The sequence below is a fragment of the Schistocerca cancellata genome, chromosome 7 (genome assembly GCF_023864275.1).
Source record: "Schistocerca cancellata isolate TAMUIC-IGC-003103 chromosome 7, iqSchCanc2.1, whole genome shotgun sequence".
NCBI lineage: Eukaryota > Metazoa > Arthropoda > Insecta > Orthoptera > Acrididae > Schistocerca > Schistocerca cancellata.
This window is the reverse complement of record NC_064632.1, coordinates 29,274,950-29,292,985: the sequence shown is the minus strand read 5'-3', so window position 1 is coordinate 29,292,985 and position 18,036 is coordinate 29,274,950. Positions and strand designations below refer to the sequence as shown.

At 43.5% G+C, this 18,036-nt stretch overlaps 1 protein-coding gene across 4 annotated transcripts in view; it reads right to left on the bottom strand.

The window, feature by feature from the left end:
* Nucleotides 1–18,036, bottom strand: part of LOC126091855 (excitatory amino acid transporter) — a 453,428-nt gene that overhangs the window by 158,106 nt on the left and 277,286 nt on the right. For all 4 annotated transcript variants that reach the window (XM_049907124.1, XM_049907123.1, XM_049907122.1 and 1 more), the window contains one exon: nt 5,120–5,245. In XM_049907124.1, the coding sequence (XP_049763081.1) occupies nt 5,120–5,245 (126 nt within the window). The remainder of the gene's footprint in view (nt 1–5,119; nt 5,246–18,036) is intronic.

Below are 18,036 nucleotides of genomic sequence, written 5' to 3'. Positions count from 1 at the left end.
ATGCACCTGTTACCGTAGTGCCCTTTGGAACGCAATGGGTAAGGATTACGCCCTCGCTGTCCCAGAACATGGACACCATCATTTTTTCAGCACTGGCGGTTACCCGAAATTTTTTTGGTGGCGGTGAATCTGCGTGCTTCCATTGAGCTGATTGGCGCTTTGTTTCTGGATTGAAAAACGGCATCCACGTCTCATCCATTGTCACAACCGACGAAAAGAAAGTCCCATTCATGCTGTCGTTGCGTGTCAACATTGCTTGGCAACATGCCACACAGGCAGTCATGTGGTCGTCCGTCAGCATTCGTGACACCCACCTGGATGACACTTTTCGCATTTTCAGGTCGTCATGCAGGATTGTGTGCACAGAACCCACAGAAATGCCAACTCTGGAGGCGATCTGTTCAACAGTCATTCGGCGATCCCCCAAAACAATTCTCTCCACTTTCTCGATCATGTCGTCAGACCGGCTTGTGCGAGCCCGAGGTTGTTTTGGTTTGTTGTCACACAATGTTCTGCCTTCATTGAACTGTCGCACCCACGAACGCACTTTCGACACATCCATAACTCTATCACCACATGTCTCCTTCAACTGTTGATGAATTTCAATTGGTTTCACACCACACAAATTCAGAAAACGAATGATTGCACGCTGTTCAAGTAAGGAAAACGTCGCCATTTTAAGTATTTAAAACAGTTCTCATTCTCACCGCTGGCGGTAAAATTCCATCTGCCGTACGGTGCTGCCATCTCTGGGACGTATTGACAATGAACGTGGCCTCATTTTAAAACAATGCACATGTTTCTATCTCTTTCCAGTCCGGAGAAACAAAATCGGAGGCCTTAGAACTTGAATGCACCTCGTATATAGCCACTGGATCATCGCTTATACGTAATTATGTAACCTTACACAATTACTTACTGAATTTTGCACACATCGCTTAGTGCATGGTTTGGATGTTCCTACCTTGAGATCTCGTATTTAAGATCAAAGTGACATGAGAATACAGTGCGCAGCACAATTAAAGGGTCTCTTTATCGAAACCGAGTAACTCTCTCACTGCAACGCAGATATTTGAAATTTGGCTCAAAGCTGCCTACAAACTTCCTTTGTAACGGTGCAGAAGAGTCACGTAAGCTGTAAGATAGGTCAATAATGCCAAATCGCCATTAGGTTTCATCACAACATTTTGGACGTGTCACAAGATGGGGAGGTCGTCCCGCCGCCTCTTACCCACATTTCATCCCCTCTTTTGATGCCCCTGCGATAGAGGTCACAACCGCCACACTCAGCGTTGAAATGGCGGGCTTTTCTTGAAGGTGGCTGCACGGATGATCAGATCGACACGGAAAGGCCTCAGCGGGTGGTATAAAAGTCGTCAATGAAACCACCCCTTCCCTCGCGGCGTTGATTCTCACACATTTGGTGATCGGAAACGAGAGTTAGGAGTGCGATGAACAATAGGAGCACGCTATTGACAACTTTTGATGCTGTTGAGACACCTAGGGCAATTCAATCCTTTTTGAAGGACATCGAGCTGCTACAAGGCCACTGACCTTTGGAGTGTCGAACGTCCGCAGTTTTTGCTCTGGTATAAGGAGTGAAACCACTAAGGACCACCGAGCGAGGTGGCGCAGTGGTTAGACACTGGACTCGCATTCGGGAGGACGACGGTTCAATCCCGCGTCCGGCCATCCTGATTTAGGTTTTCCGTGATTTCCCTAAATCGCTCCAGGCAAATGCCGGGATGGTTCCTCTGAAAGGGCACGGCCGACTTCCTTCCCCAGCCTTCCCTATTCCGATGAGACCGATGACCACGCTGTCTGGTCTCTTTCCCCAACCAACCAACCAACCAACCAACCAACCAACCAACCACTAAGGACCCGTTCAAAATCAACTGACGAAATTTGAAAGTGATCCGGAGCAACGAAGTGTGCTTGTAACGCCGGAAATGCATATCCTCCTAGTTCCATCTATTGTACTATAGATTTTTCCTTATTTTGTTACCTGAAGATATGACGTTTCTGTGTCTTTGTATATTGTAATTGTTTTACTATTTGTATATATATGCATTTATGTCGATGTATAATTGGGTTGTTTCGTAAATATTATTTGTATTTTTACGCTGGGTCTGGCCTAGGGAAAACTATGCTATCGAACGATTACATCGATAGGTCGTGTTGAGAACCCAAGTGTTTAAGATCTTTGGTAGTGTTAACTCTGTCGCGTGGAGCGCGGGCAGAGAGAGGGTCGGGCTGGGGTGGTGCAGTGGAGCTGGTGTTGCCGCGCTTTCGGGGTTTGGCAGCATGTAATTGCGCTCGACTTGCGATGATAATTTCTGACACGGTGTCGCGGACGGGAAGCATTAGCTGGCGCACATCAAGAGCCCGTTTCGCCTGGTGACCGTGTCGAGAAGAAGGCGCGCCAACATCCAGCTTCTGCAACAGCGACGGCCGACAATGAGTGACTGTCGCCACCTCCTCGATCGACGGCTTCAAACCTTCAATCAACCAACAAGGAAGACTGGTAGACGTAAAGTTTTAGAACTGTATGGCAGACCTCAGCTTTTAAAATTGTTGCATCACAAAATTACAGCAACGTAGCATGAACCTTTGTTGCTCATTGTCCCAATTGCATTACCAAGCAGGGTCTCTTCCTTTTCCGGAATGAACCCGAGTGTCGTTGAAATTCAAACGCCAGCATCATTCGATTTCACTGCTTTAATTTCAAAGTTCAGTTAAGGTATTCATAGGTGGCTACAATATTTAGATTACACAAGCACAAATTAAGAGTGCGAGTTTTGTTACCGTATTTTAGCTTGCCTGTGACTGCAGCTCAGCTTGGTACATACTAAATTTTACTATTGTTAATTGTTCAGAATCATTTAATTCAAGTTCAAAGTTAAATCTCTTATTTCTAAATTGCGTAGATTCAAGTAGCTTTTGAAATGATTGTCGAGGTAGTCCAAGACTAACCGTATTTTACTGAATTTCGATGTGCTTCAGACAGAAAGCTGACTATTAACTTCAGTCACTAAATTAACTTTCGATTTTCCGGTTTTATTAATTCTTTTGCTAAATTAAGTCAGAGTGTAGCGAAATTTATTACTTCTGACAAACTTTCAGTTTTCACACTACAAGTGTCAACCTTCAGTTGCCACGCTTCTAGTGCTAATTATATGTGTAATAACCTTTCTTTGTCAGTTACTATAGTCATTGTGCATAGGACTGGCGACCGTAATTTCTCCCAAATCTCAAATATATAATTACCGCTAGTTAATTGTTAACGTAACGGCCGCACATTTACTTTCTTTATTAACTTTACCCCTTTTCAAAATTAATTTCCACCAGTTTCATTTGCACTTTTCCTTTCATTTAGATGTAACCCTTACGTCCCTCTTTACCGACAGATTAACTTCGGTGACGTTTGCTTTTCCCAAATTTCCATTAGGTACACGCGGTTTAATTTTTCACTGTCATTAAGGTCGATAAGTGATGGGGAGGTTACATGCTCATGCTTTTTCAGCACCCCTACGGAATATTCGTGGAGGGGGTAGAGGGAGGAGAGTGCTGTGACATTGACACATGCGGCAAAGGGTCCCGCTAAAGAGTCCCTCAATATAGCAAAACCCTTTTTGCCACTCACGGATCTTTGTCGAGCACCCATACCTGTACAGAGGCGATCGCTGATTACTAGGCGAAGGTGTGACAGGCAACCATTTCGACGCCTTTCAGCTGAGAGGCGACGCCACACGAGGGGTTGTTGTTGTTGAGGTCTTCAGTCCAGAGACTGGTTGGATGCAGCTCTCCATGCTACTCTATCCTGAGCAAGCTTCCTCATCTCCCAGTACCTACTGCAACCTAAATGCTTTTGAATCTGCTTAGTGTATTCATCTCTTGATCTCCCTCTACGATTTTTACCCTCCAATACTAAATTGGTGATCCCTTGATGCCTCAGAACACGTCCTATCGACCGAGCCCTCCTAGTCAAGTTGTGCCATAAATTTCTCTTCTCCCCAATTCTATTCAGTACCTCTTCATTAGTTACGTGATCTACCCATCTAATCTTCACCATTCTTCTGTTGCGCCACATTTTGAAGGCTTCTATTCTCATGTTTCACTTCCATATAGGGCTACACTACATACATATAGTTTCAGAATAGACTTCCTGACACTTAAATCTATACTCGATGTTAACAAATTTCTCTTCTTCAGAAACGCTTTCCTTGCCGTTGCCAGTCTACATTTTACATCCTCCCTACTTTGACCTTCATCAGTTATTTTGCTCCCCAAATAGCAAAACTCATCTACTACTTTAAGTGCGTCATTTCCTAATCTAATTCCCTCAGCATCACATGATTTAAATAGACTACATTCCATTATCCTCGTTTTGGTTTTGTTGATGTTCATCTAATATCCTCCTTTCAAGACACTGTCCATATCATTCAACTGCTCTTCCAGGTCCTTTGCTGTCTCTGACAGAATTACAATGTCATCAGGAAACCTCAAAGTTTTTATTTCTTCTCCATGGATTTTAATTCCTAGTCCAAATTTTTATTTCGTTTCCTTTACAGCTTGCTCAATATACAGATTGAATAACATCAGGGATAAGCTGCAACCCTGTTTCGCTCCCTTCCCAACCACTGCTTCTTTTTCATGCCCCTCAACTCATATAACTGCCATCTGGTTTCTGTACAAATTGTAAATAGCCTTTCACTCCCTGTATGTATTTCACACCTGCCACCTTCAGAATTTGAAAGAGAGTATTCCAGTTTACATTTTCAAAAGCATAATATGGATGAGAATTTTAATACGCAGGATATGTTTGATAAGGGATATTAAAATACTAACATTTCCTTGTTAGAAATCAGTAATACACTACTCTTACAAATAGTGATATAAATGTTAGAAATACTAAAAAAGAGATGCGCACATAGAAAACAGTTGAAGTAAATCATCAAGGAGCATAGAGGAAGGAATTTCAAGAAATCTAAACAATTCTCTGTCTAAAATGAGGGGGGAAAGCATAAACACCCTTTGCTGCTTCGAATCACCCAAATTTTGTCATATGGTTTATGAACGGTCTTTGTTTAGAAACGAGGAAAGGTGGTGCGGCACGTACCTGCGATGAGGCTGGCGATGATGAGGGGCAGGATCATCAGCTTGAGGAGGCGCATGACCAGCTCTCCGGGGTACGCGACCAGCATCACAGCGTCCAGCCCCAGCTGGAGCGGCCGCAGCGAGAAGCCTGCAACAGCGCCACGGCGACAGCACCATTACACCGTAGGACTGTTGATATTTTTAAAGGTATCGCGAATCCTATACATTTATATTTAAGAAATACCATTATCGTATCTCGATATATCGGAAAAAGTACCGGTGTATCGATATACGGTGGAAATAATTTCGACGTACATGCCTATAAAATTGTCGACTGCACATTGTAAATACACTGCCTGTTTTAGAGCTGTATATCTAAGTACTAATTTAGTATTAGATATTCAGACAAACTGCCTATTGGCTCCTGTCTCGGGTTCTTCGGCCGACGTTCATTTAATGATTTTTCTGACGTTTCGCCAGCACGAGTGGCTGGCATTGTCAAAGCTTCACCCTCCATTGCCGGTGGTGAACTGGAGGCGAGCTCGCGGCCGCAGACTATATGTACCTGGCGCGCCAACGTCCGAGGGCTTCTCCGCGGTCATTTCCGGTGCGGTTCTCCTCTTGCTACCTGCGACGGTCGTTCGCTGCAGTACGGGAAGCCAGGATCCGTTTACCTTAAGGCTTTCCTCTTTCTTGTTCAAACTGTTCGCGTGTTTTTGGATTTCTACAGCTTCTCTGAACAAGCGCGTGTGATAGTGCTTCTCTACAGCCAGAACTTCCGTGTCGGCGAATTTTATTACGTGGTCGGTCTCATTCAGTGCGTGCTCTGCCACGGCCGATTTCTCCACCTGCCCCAACCTGCAATGTCACTTATGCTCTTTGATCCTGGTGTTAATGGATCGTCCAGTCATTCCGACATAAACTTTTCCGCATGTGCAAGGTATACGGTATATTCCAGACATTGCAAGTGGGTCTCTTTTCTCCTTCGCCGATCTAAGACACTCTTTGAACTTCCTTGTCGGTTTGAAAATCGCCTTTACGCCGTGTTTGCGCAATATACGGCCGATTCTGTCCGTCATTCTGGGAATGTATGGCAGAAAGGCCGTACCCGACATTTCTTTTTCTGGTTCCTTACTTCGCCGAGTGTTTGGCTCTGTTACACTTCTAATGTAATTTGTGGAGTACCCATTGCTCCTCAGAACAGTTTCCAGGTGTTGCATTTCTCGTTTGAGGTGTTGAGGCTCACATATTCGTCCTGCTCTCGTTACGAGCGTACTGATCATGCCTCTTTTCTGGCTCGGGTGGTGGTTTGACAGTTTGTGCAGGTATCGGTCCGTGTGTGTCGGTTTTCGATACACGCTGTGTCTCAGGTTTTCGCCGTCCCTTGTGACCAGCACGTCTAGAAATGGCAGTTTCTTGTCCTTTTCTACTTCCATGGTAAATGTTATGCTGGCATGGAGGTTGTTCAAGTGTCTCAGGAATTCACCGAGCTGTTCTTCACCATGGCTCCACACCACGAAAGTATCATCGACTTACCTGTACCACACCTTTGGTTTGCAAGTCGCCGAGTCCAGTGCCTGTGCTTCGAATTGTTCCATGAAGAAGTTGGCCACCACTGGACTGAGAGGACTACCCATGGCGACGCCTTCCAGCTGTTCGTAGAAATCGCCATTCCACGTGAAATAGCTCGTCGTGAGACATGCATGGAAGAGCTATTTGATGTCTTGCGGGAACATGGAACCGATGTGCTCCAGAGCGTCGCTGAGTGGCACTTCTGACAACGCGAGACAGAAGCCAATAGGCAGTTTGTCAACAAGTGGCCACGAAAGCCTTAACAATTTTGTATTAGATATTCTGTAAATCAACAAGCTATCAGCCTGCCTACCCCCCCTTAGAACAAGAACTGAAAGGAAAACTATGCACGTTAACGCTTGGCGATAACTATTTTGCTAACAATGGTAACAGCATGTAGTAATATGGTATTCTGCCTTACGGCAGGTCTTGTCATGGGTTGAGCCTCTTCCACTTTTGTCTGTCCATAGCTAGTCTTTTGATTTCTGAATATTTGTCTCCTTTGATATTGTCCAGCATCTGATATCTTCTTTTTCCTCTTCCCCTTTTCCCTTCCACCATTCCTTCTATTCCTTCCTTCAATAAATAGACCCTCCTCAAACAATGTCCAATCGAGTTCCGTTTTCTCTTTCTGATGACTTTCAGCACGTTTCTTTCTTCTCCAACTTTTCTTAATACTTCCTCATTCCTTACTCGGTCTTCCCATTTCACTTTTTCCATTCTTCTCCATATCCACATCTCTAATGCCTCCAGTCTTCTTTCATCTTCCTTCCTCAATGTCCAGGTCTCCGCACCATATAGTGCAATGCTCCAGATGTAACATTTGATAAGTCTTTTCCTCATATCTTTGTTTAGTGGTCCACAAAGTAATTTCTGTTTCCTCTCGAATCCTCCTTTTACCATTGCAACTCTTTTCCTAATTTCTGTTGAGCAATGCATATCATCCATTATTACACTTCCCAACTAATTGAAGTTATTCACTTGCTCTATTTCCTCTCTTTCTTCTCTCCCATCTGACAGTCAAAACCCTTCTCAAGATCAATTAACACAACATACACCCTCCTTTTCTTCTCCATGTACCTCTCCCCTATCACTCTCAGTAGACCAATGACATCTCTGGTTCCCACTCCACGGCTGAAACCAAATCGTTCATCTCCTATTACGCAATTCAGCTTTCCATATAGCGTTCTGTTGAGCGTCCTCAGCAAGACTGACTCCATGCGATATCAGCCTCACTGTTCTATGTTCCTCACACTTTTTTCTGTTCTTTTCCTTTTCTATAGCTATTAAGATACTTTCTGTAAAGTCCTTTGGCCATTTTCCTGTCATGTATATTTGATTACACAATTCAACCAACCGCCTTTTCCCTTCTTTCTCCAATGACTTTAACAGTTCCGCAGTAATCTCATCAATTCCCATTGCCTTTCCATTATTTCTTGGGGCTCACGCACCATTTTACCGTCTGCTGCATCTACTTCCCTTAGTTCATTGTTGTTTCTCTTTTCCCTGAATGTCAAACAGCATGTAAGTGGCCAATAGAAGATGTCCGATAGTTCCATCGTTCGGTTTTGTCACCTATCGGATTTTTCCAGAACTTAACGTTGACTTCCCCGTTTTTTCATTTCTGCAAACGTTATTTTTTACCGCAACTGGTGTGCTGCTCCTTCACATCGGAAATCTCGTTATTCCATTCACACTGTCACCCCCTCCTCCCGCCCCCTCGCCAGTGCAATCGGTGTTGTTGTTTTGTGCCACATATACTTGCTTCAGACAGTCAACGAGAAAGATTGGAACTGACGAAAGCTCAAGAAGTACTAAGACTGCTTCACACAATGAAAGTAAAACTATGTCCTACTACAATTTCAAAAGAACAACTTCAAATATTTTCCGAAAATTGTGAATGAATATAATATAAAATAAAAATATCGCCAGACGATATCACCATTTTGATGTCGATATATCAGTGTAAGATATATCGCCGATGAATGTATATCGATTGTTTTTGGAAAAAAATATCGATATTTAATCAACAGCCCTTGTACAAAAAAATGGTTCAAATGGCTCTGAGCACTATGGGACTCAACTGCTGTGGTCATAAGTCCCCTAGAACTTAGAACTACTTAAACCTAACTAACCTAAGAACATCACACACATCCATGCCCGAGGCAGGATTCGAACCTGCGACCGTAGCGGTCGTGCGGTTCCAGACTGTAGCGCCTTTAACCGCTCGGCCACTCCGGCCGGCAGCAGCCCTTGTACACCTCCAGTATTAATGGGGCAATGTACACGTTTCAGAACAGCATGAACTGCACATTGACGCGTCTCGGCTGTGGCTAAGCCATTTCTCCACAATATGTTTACTACCAGGGGTGCTAGTTCAGCAATGTATTCAGGATTATTTCTGTGCAGTTTGGAAATAAGAGAGCGATTCGGACAGTACTTCAGCTGTGAGGGCGTGTCGTGTTTTGTCCCTGGCTAGGTCAGTCGGTAAATGAACTGGATACGAAAAACAATGATCTGCGTTCGATTTCCAATCGGGTATATTGTTTTAATCTGTTAGGAACTTTGAAAACAGTACAAACTCCAATGTGTGGGAAAGATTAATTCTGGTGAACTAAAATTCTGACATGGGCGTCAATTGTGCACTGAAATGAATTCAATGGCAAGTGAAAATGTGTGCCAGACCGGGATTCGAAGCCGAATATCCCGCTTTACGCGAGTGCCCACCTTAACCCCTTCGGCTATCCGTGTATGCCTCATGATGCTGGACTGTCACAGGAGTTCAGGAGAGAGAGAGAGAGAGAGAGAGAGAGAGAGAGAGAGAGAGAGAGAGTGCATCCGCTCTGAAACGCATGTCGCATGACGCTGGACTATCGTAGGAGTTCAGGGGAGAGAGGGGGGGGGGAGGGAGGAAGAGAGAGGAAGAGAGAGAGAGAGAGAGAGAGAGAAAAAATCTGAAATGATCTTATGGTCGTCAAGCCGTATATATTTATGTATGTGTGGTGTGTGTTCTTTCGGACTGCAAACGCAGTCTCCCTCCCGGAGCCCTACGGGAATCTAGCGTGACGCTGCGTACAATAAGTATAGAGGACAGGGGGCGCTATGTCATTAGTGTGGGACAAGGTGGGAATTAGGGTCGAAGGGAAAGCATGCACTGATAGCCGAAGTTGACCATTTGCGCAAAGTTGGAAATCTGGGTTCGAATCCTGGTCCGACTCAAGTTTCCGATTGTCACTGAATTCATTGAAATGGCCAATTGCAGACGATCTCAGAATTTATATCATTTCTTAGTATATATGCGGCTGCAGGATCATGAATGGTGTCTTTCGAACTCTGCCGAAAGAACAGACAGACGTATTTATATATAGGGCTACATATTTTAGTGATTTATGGTATCAAGTCCTGTAAAAATCCATAAAATATTCATTGAGAGTAAAATGAGATTCCCAACATAAAGTTCATTAATTCATCCTTATCGTTTACTATATCACGACACATTTTGTATGCTCATGGAATTTGATGAACAAGCGCCTTCCCAGTTATCCAACTCCTTTTTGTCTTCCTTAATGCAAGGACTATATTGGGTGTGTCCCCTACGAGTTATCAGGAGCATGGTCTCTGGTTTTTCAGCGGATATTTGCAATTTAGTTCTTGGATTGTGTAGCAGATGTCAGCCAAAACAAATAGCGCTCATCGCGTATTTCATGCGAGTTCTGTGTCGAAAAGCATCGGTTTGTTTCCTTTTACAAACAAACTGGTTTTTAAAGCGGAATTTTACGTTCCCATTCGATAGAACGGTCCAAGATATTCGATTGATCGATACCTTAACAGGATAGTGAAACACGAAGAATAAACAGTATTCCAGCATCGATTCAGTAGCACCGGATGCTTGGCTGTGGCAGTCAGCGTGGGACGGAGCAGCGCTGCCACTGCAGGAGTACCAGTTATCCTTCGTGTTTTACTGTCCCTGTTAACGGATATCGATAAAACGAATATCTAACTAGACTCTTTTGGTAGCGCTCTATCGAAAGGGCATATAAAATTTCGATTTGAAAATAATTACCGCGCGACCGCTACGGTCGCAGGTTCGAATCCTGCCTCGGGCATGGATGTGTGTGATGTCCTTAGGTTAGTTAGGTTTAAGTAGTTCTAAGTTCTAGGGGACTGATGACCTCAGAAGTTAAGTCCCATAGTGCTTAGAGCCGTTTGAAAATAATTTTGTTTGTAATGGGAATCCCTTGTTGACTCTGGGCCTTGTGTGAAAGACGTGACGAAGATTAATTGTTTGGGCTGACTTCAGTACGCAATGCAAATACGAAATTTCAAATACCTTATCATTTAAAATTACTTATAGCTACAGTGATAATATTTTGTGAAACAATTAACGATGTTGGTAACTGAGATGTATCTAATCTAAGATAATAATATCTGTCAACCTCCGTTGTATTTTATTCTTAGTAATCAGGTCATTTCAAATAGTCCTAATGTCAACTATACATTGTCTTTTCTCATCGAGGGCTCATAGACTTAGCGCGTAAGCTTCATTTGCCCATGTCGGTGCCATTTTATAATTTTCATTGTACCAATTCATAATTTTAAAAAGATTCATTGTTCATAAATTTCTTTTCCATATTTGTAATAATTAGTTCCTTTCACCATTTGCTTTGATTTAAAATTTGATGTGCAGTTTATTGAGGTGTTCATGACGATATCGTTTGTTCATTCAACTGGTGACACCGCGATCAAGCAGTAGTAGCTGCATCGCAAACCAGTCTGATATTAAAATCGAGCCTGGATCTTTTGGTAACATTGTCCACCTTGCACCTTAACGCAGAAATGCAAACTGAACGTGTTGCTTCGACAGCTAATTCTCATATTTTTACTCGTCATCATAAAAGTAATCTAAATGAGATGGCGATTAGGAATAATGATTCCATTTTCTGGAACGCAATGGCAGTAACTCTAGAAATTTTATGTCCGATTTTAACGAAGAAATTAAATACTAACACCAGGCTGCATTAAATTCAGAATTTTCTGTTAAAGTGGCTATCTCTCTAAATTAATATCCCTGCTAGGCAAATTACAAAATCATATCAAATAAAATAATTCATACAACTTTGACGACAGGTCAGTATAAAAAAGGCGCTTCATCTGTTCCGATCTCAGTCTGGCCACCTCTTCCATCACCTTCCACGTGTTGGTTTTCCTTGAATTTTTTTGTGCACTGAAACGCCAAAGAAACTGGTACAGGCATGCGTATTCACATACAGATGTATGTAAACAGGCAGAATACGACGCTGCCGTCGGCAACGCCGATATATGACAAGTGCCTAGCGTAGTTGTTAGATAGGTTACTGCTGCTACAATGGCAGGTTATCAAGATTTAAGTAAGCTTGAACGCGATGTTATAGTCGGCGCACGAGCGATGGGACACAGCACCTCCGAGGTAGCGATGAGGTGGGGATTTTCCCGTACGACCATTTCACGAGTGTATCATGAATATCAGGCACCCGGTAAAACATCAAATCTCCGACACTGCTGCGGCCGGAAGAAAGATCCTGCGAGAACGTGACCAACGACGACTCAAGAGAATCGTTCGACGTGACAGAAGTGCAACCCTTCCGCAAACTGAAGAAACTTTCAATGTTGGGCCTCAACAAGTCTCAGCCTGCGAACCATTCAACGAAACCATCATCGATACGGACTGTCGGAGCCGAAGGCCCACTCGTGTCCACTTGATGACTGCAAGTCACAGAGCTTTACGCCTCGCCTGGGCCCATCAACACCGACCGACATTGGGCTGTTGACTGGAAACATGTTGCCTGGTCGGACGAGTCTCGTTTTAAATTGCGTCGAGCAGATGGACATGTAGGGGTATGGAGACAACGTCATGAATCCATGGACCCCGCATGTCAGCAGGGGACTGTTCAAGCTGGTGGAGGCTCTGTAATGGTGTGGGCGTGTGCAGTTGGAGTGATGTTGGACACCTGATACGCCTAGATACGTCTCTGACAGGTGACACGTACGTAAGCATCCTGTTTGACCACCTGCATCCATTCATGTGCATTATGCATTCCGACGGACTTGGACAGTACCACCAGGACAATGCGACACCCCACACGTCCAGAATTTCTACAGAGTGAATCCAGGAATACATCTGTGAGTTTAAAGACTTCCGCTGGCCACCGGACTCCCCAGACATGAACATTATTGAGCATATCTGGGATGCCTTGCAACGTGCTGTTCAGAAGAGCTCTCCACCCCATCGTGCTCTTACGGATTTATGGACAGCCCTGCAGGATTCATGGTGTCAGTTCCCTCCAGCACTACTTCAGACATTAGTCGAGTCCATGGCACGTCGTGTTGCGACACTTCTTGCGTGCTCGCAGAGACCCTACACGATATTAGGCAGGTGTCCTAGTTTCTTTGGCTCTTCGGTGTAGTTCAGTACTTGTTTTTTTACTCATCCTTTTGTCATCCTATCGATATGTTCTAGGCCTTATACATTTCTTTGTTTAATTAACTTGTTGACTGAATAAATTCCCAACTCATCTCTGCTGCCTTAATTTCTTATCTGACACCTCAGACTCCAGTCCTCCGCGCGTCTCACAAATTACATTAGGCAGGTGTCCTAGTTTCTTTGGCTCTTTGGTGTAGTTCAGTACTTGTTTTTTTTACTCATCCTTTTGTCATCCTATCGATATGTTCTAGGCCTTATACATTTCTTTGTTTAATTAACTTGTTGACTGAATAAATTCCCAACTCATCTCTGCTGCCTTAATTTCTTATCTGACACCTCAGACTCCAATCCTCCGCGCGTCTCACAAATTACATTAGGCAGGTGTCCTAGTTTCTTTGGCTCTTTGGTGTAGTTCAGTACTTGTTTTTTTTACTCATCCTTTTGTCATCCTATCGATATGTTCTAGGCCTTATACATTTCTTTGTTTAATTAACTTGTTGACTGAATAAATTCCCAACTCATCTCTGCTGCCTTAATTTCTTATCTGACACCTCAGACTCCAATCCTCCACGCGTCTCACAAATTACATTAGGCAGGTGTCCTAGTTTCTTTGGCTCTTTGGTGTAGTTCAGTACTTGTTTTTTTACTCATCCTTTTGTCATCCTATCGATATGTTCTAGGCCTTATACATTTCTTTGTTTAATTAACTTGTTGACTGAATAAATTCCCAACTCATCTCTGCTGCCTTAATTTCTTATCTGACACCTCAGACTCCAATCCTCCGCGCGTCTCACAAATTACATTAGGCAGGTGTCCTAGTTTCTTTGGCTCTTTGGTGTAGTTCAGTACTTGTTTTTTTACTCATCCTTTTGTCATCCTATCGATATGTTCTAGGCCTTATACATTTCTTTGTTTAATTAACTTGTTGACTGAATAAATTCCCAACTCATCTCTGCTGCCTTAATTTCTTATCTGACACCTCAGACTCCAATCCTCCGCGCGTCTCACAAATTACATTAGGCAGGTGTCCTAGTTTCTTTGGCTCTTTGGTGTAGTTCAGTACTTGTTTTTTTACTCATCCTTTTGTCATCCTATCGATATGTTCTAGGCCTTATACATTTCTTTGTTTAATTAACTTGTTGACTGAATAAATTCCCAACTCATCTCTGCTGCCTTAATTTCTTATCTGACACCTCAGACTCCAATCCTCCGCGCGTCTCACAAATTACATTAGGCAGGTGTCCTAGTTTCTTTGGCTCTTTGGTGTAGTTCAGTACTTGTTTTTTTACTCATCCTTTTGTCATCCTATCGATATGTTCTAGGCCTTATACATTTCTTTGTTTAATTAACTTGTTGACTGAATAAATTCCCAACTCGTCTCTGCTGCCTTAATTTCTTATCTGATACCTCAGACTCCAATCCTCCGCGCGTCTCACAAATTACATTTGATCAAACTGTATGCGCGTTTCATCCGGCTTTCGTAATAATCAAGACTCTGAACCGTATTCAGTAAAGGTGTAGTCATTAGCTTATGCAGTTTTATTTATTTTTCCGCAGTTTGCTGCCTGTTGGTCTTTGTGTTGTAGCGCATGTCATCTGATATTTTACTTCGTCTTTATATTTTCTGGTCGATAGCTTATGTTGCAAAATAAGAAAATGAAGCGCAAAACTTGTTCTAAAACTTGATTATGTAGCAATATTTTGCAACGTAAAGGATCTTTCGCTTTAAAGAAACAATCTGTGAGAAATATTAGAGTTTTTCTTCTAAAAAATCTGGCTTTGTTAATGTGTTACCCTTTCCACGCCATCTTTTTTACTGTTGTAAAATTATTTGGTCGTCAGTCACCATTACCGCGTTTATCCAGTTACCTGGTCCTGTTTTAATTCCTCTATTGACCTTAGTTTTTTCATTATTTAACAGCCTCAACAGTATACACTGATTGGTATTAAAAGTGCAACACCAGGAAGGATTGCTTATGGTGCACGTACAGTACAGTTGGGAGAATGCGTAGTGCTTAACTTGATACACGAGCTTGTTTTTAAAGAAATTTATTAATAACTTAACAAATTATAGTGCATAGTGCAGTACAACAAAAATTAATATTCGGAGGTACAATAAAAATTTTGCCTTGCCATGTGTCAGGGGTTTCCTCCGTCGTATGAATGAAATCTTTACATTTTTAAACACTTCAGTCTTAAACCACCATTGTTGTGGCCTCCTTTTCCCTCCTCCTACTTTTCTTCTTCTTCTTCTTCTTGGTGATAGTAGTGTGATAGCTGTGTTTAGCAAATTGTCAAATAATTCTCCATACTTCGAAAGGAATGTTATTGTTTGATTAAAGACACAGGTACGGCATTCCATTATACTTCGAACTCTTTGCAACAGTTCATCACTTACGGCGGCTGACGCGTAGTACCATGCCAGTCTATCAGCAACCCACGATCAGATGTTTCCACAGGGTGAGAGATCTGTAAATCGTGCTGAACAGGACGCAATCGAACTCGCACTGTTTAGAGGTAGGTCAGTATAGCACTAACGACATGGTTTTGAGTTATCTTGTTGAAAGACAATGTCATAGCCATTGGCCTTAACAGGTCAGAAATGTTCCCAGAATGAATTTGCACTCTGCAACTGAATGTGCACTGATATGAAACTTCTTGGCAGAGCATTTTCTCGTGAAAGGCAAAGGTCCCGAGTTCGAGTCTCGATCCAGCACACAGTTTTAATCTGTCAGGAAGTTTCAGGACAGAAATGTGACTGCTGCTGTCCATAATGCCGGGCTTGTGAATCAGACAGATTCGTGTGTGTACCCGAGGATAGCCTACGCTATGGCGCCACCTACTGGACCAGAATGACTATGAAGAATGCAATCTGGCAACACTGATTTTCCTCTGAGTCTTCACATACGGATTCGTCCATTGTGACGCTGTACGCAAAACCTGAACGAGTCTGAAAAGGTGACGTGCTGCCACTACTGTTTCCATTGTTGACATTGGGCGCACTGCTGTCAGTATGCCTCTGTCTGCTGTCGCGTTAAGGTAAACCGCAACAATGATAAGCGTAATGACCGTCCGTGGTACTGCAGGGGACGCTGCACTGGGCGGGTGGATACTCGTGTCTACAAACCCATCTCCTGACTCGAGCTATGTGACGTGGCTGTCCTATCCCTCATGTCCTAGTTGTCTGTTCTTACAGAAGCTAATTGCACGAGCCACTGTGATCCTGCACGACGTTAAGTATGCTCTCCTGAAGCCATAGATTCCATATTAACATCACAGTCGTGGAATATAGACCAACGAGAACATCATCATACGGCGGGACGATAACTGCAGTGTTGGGCTTCGTAAAGCCCTGTGCCATATTGCTGAATGGAAATGTATTTAATAAGTTTTCTTCATCCATTTTTAAATTAAATATAGATGTAAATGTGCATATTGAAATTAGGTACCTACTAAAGTGGTTAAGTAAGTCTAAGTTGTGGGCGTTCTAGTTCAGATGATGTACACTACTGGCCATTAAAATTGCTACACCACGAAGGTGACATGCAACAGACGCGAAATTTAACCGAAAGGAAGAAGATGCTACGATATGCAAATGATTAGCTTTTCAGAGCATTCACACAAGGTTGGCGCCGGTGGCGACACCTACAACGTGCTGACATGAGGAAAGTTTCCAACCAATTTCTCATACAAAAACAGCAGTTGACCCGCGTTACCTGGTGAAACGTTGTTGTGATGCCTCGTGTAAGGAGGAGAAATGCGTACCATCACGTTTCCGACTTTGATAAAGGTCGGATTGTAGCCTATCGAGATTGCGGTTTATCGTATCGTGACATTGCTGCTTGCGTTGGTCGAGATCCAATGACTGTTAGCAGAATATGGAATCGGTTGGTTCAGGAGGGTAATACGGAACACCGTGTTGGATCCAAACGGCCTCGTATCACTAGCAGTGGAGATGACAGGCATCTTATCCCCATGGCTGTAACGTATCGTGCAGCCACGTCTCGATCCCTGAGTCAACAGATGCGGACGTTTGCAAGACAACAACCAACTGCACCAACAGTTCGACGACGTTTGCAGCAGCATGGAGTATCAGCTCGGAGACCATGGCTGCGGTTACCCTTGACGCTGCATCACAGACAGGAGCGCCTGCAATGGTGTACTCAACGATGAACCTGGGTGCACGAATAGCAAAACGTCATTTTTTCGGATGAATCAAGGTTCTGTTTACAGCATCACGATGGTCGCATCCGTGTTTGGCGACATCGCGGTGAACGCACATTGGAAGCGTGTGTTCGTCATCGCCATACTTGCGTATCACCCGGTGTGATGGTATGGGGTGCCATTGGTTACACATCTGGGTCACCTCTTGTTCGCATTGACTGCACTTTGAACAGTGGACGTTACATTTCAGATGTGTTACGACCCGTGGCTCTACCCTTCATTTGATCCCTGCGAAACACTACATTTCAGAAGGATAATGCACGACCGCATGTTGCAGGTCCTGTGCGGGCCTTTCTGGATACCGAAAATTTTCAACTGCTGCCCTGGCCAGCACATTCTCCAGATCTCTCACCAAATGAAAACGTCTGGTCAATGGTAGCCGAGCAACTGGCTCGTCACAATACGGCAGTCACTACTCGTGATGAACTGTGGTATCGTGTTGAAGCTGCATGGGCAGCTGTACCTGAACACGTCATCCAAGCTCTGTTTGACCCATTGTCCAGGCGTATCAAGGTCGTTATTACGGCCAGAGATGGTTGTTCTGGGTACTGATTTCTCAGGATCTATGCACCCAAATTGCGTGAAAATGTAATCACATGTCAGTTCTAGCATAATATATTTGTCCAATGAATACCCGTTTATCATCTGCATTTCTTCTTGGTGTAGCAATTTTAATGGCCAGT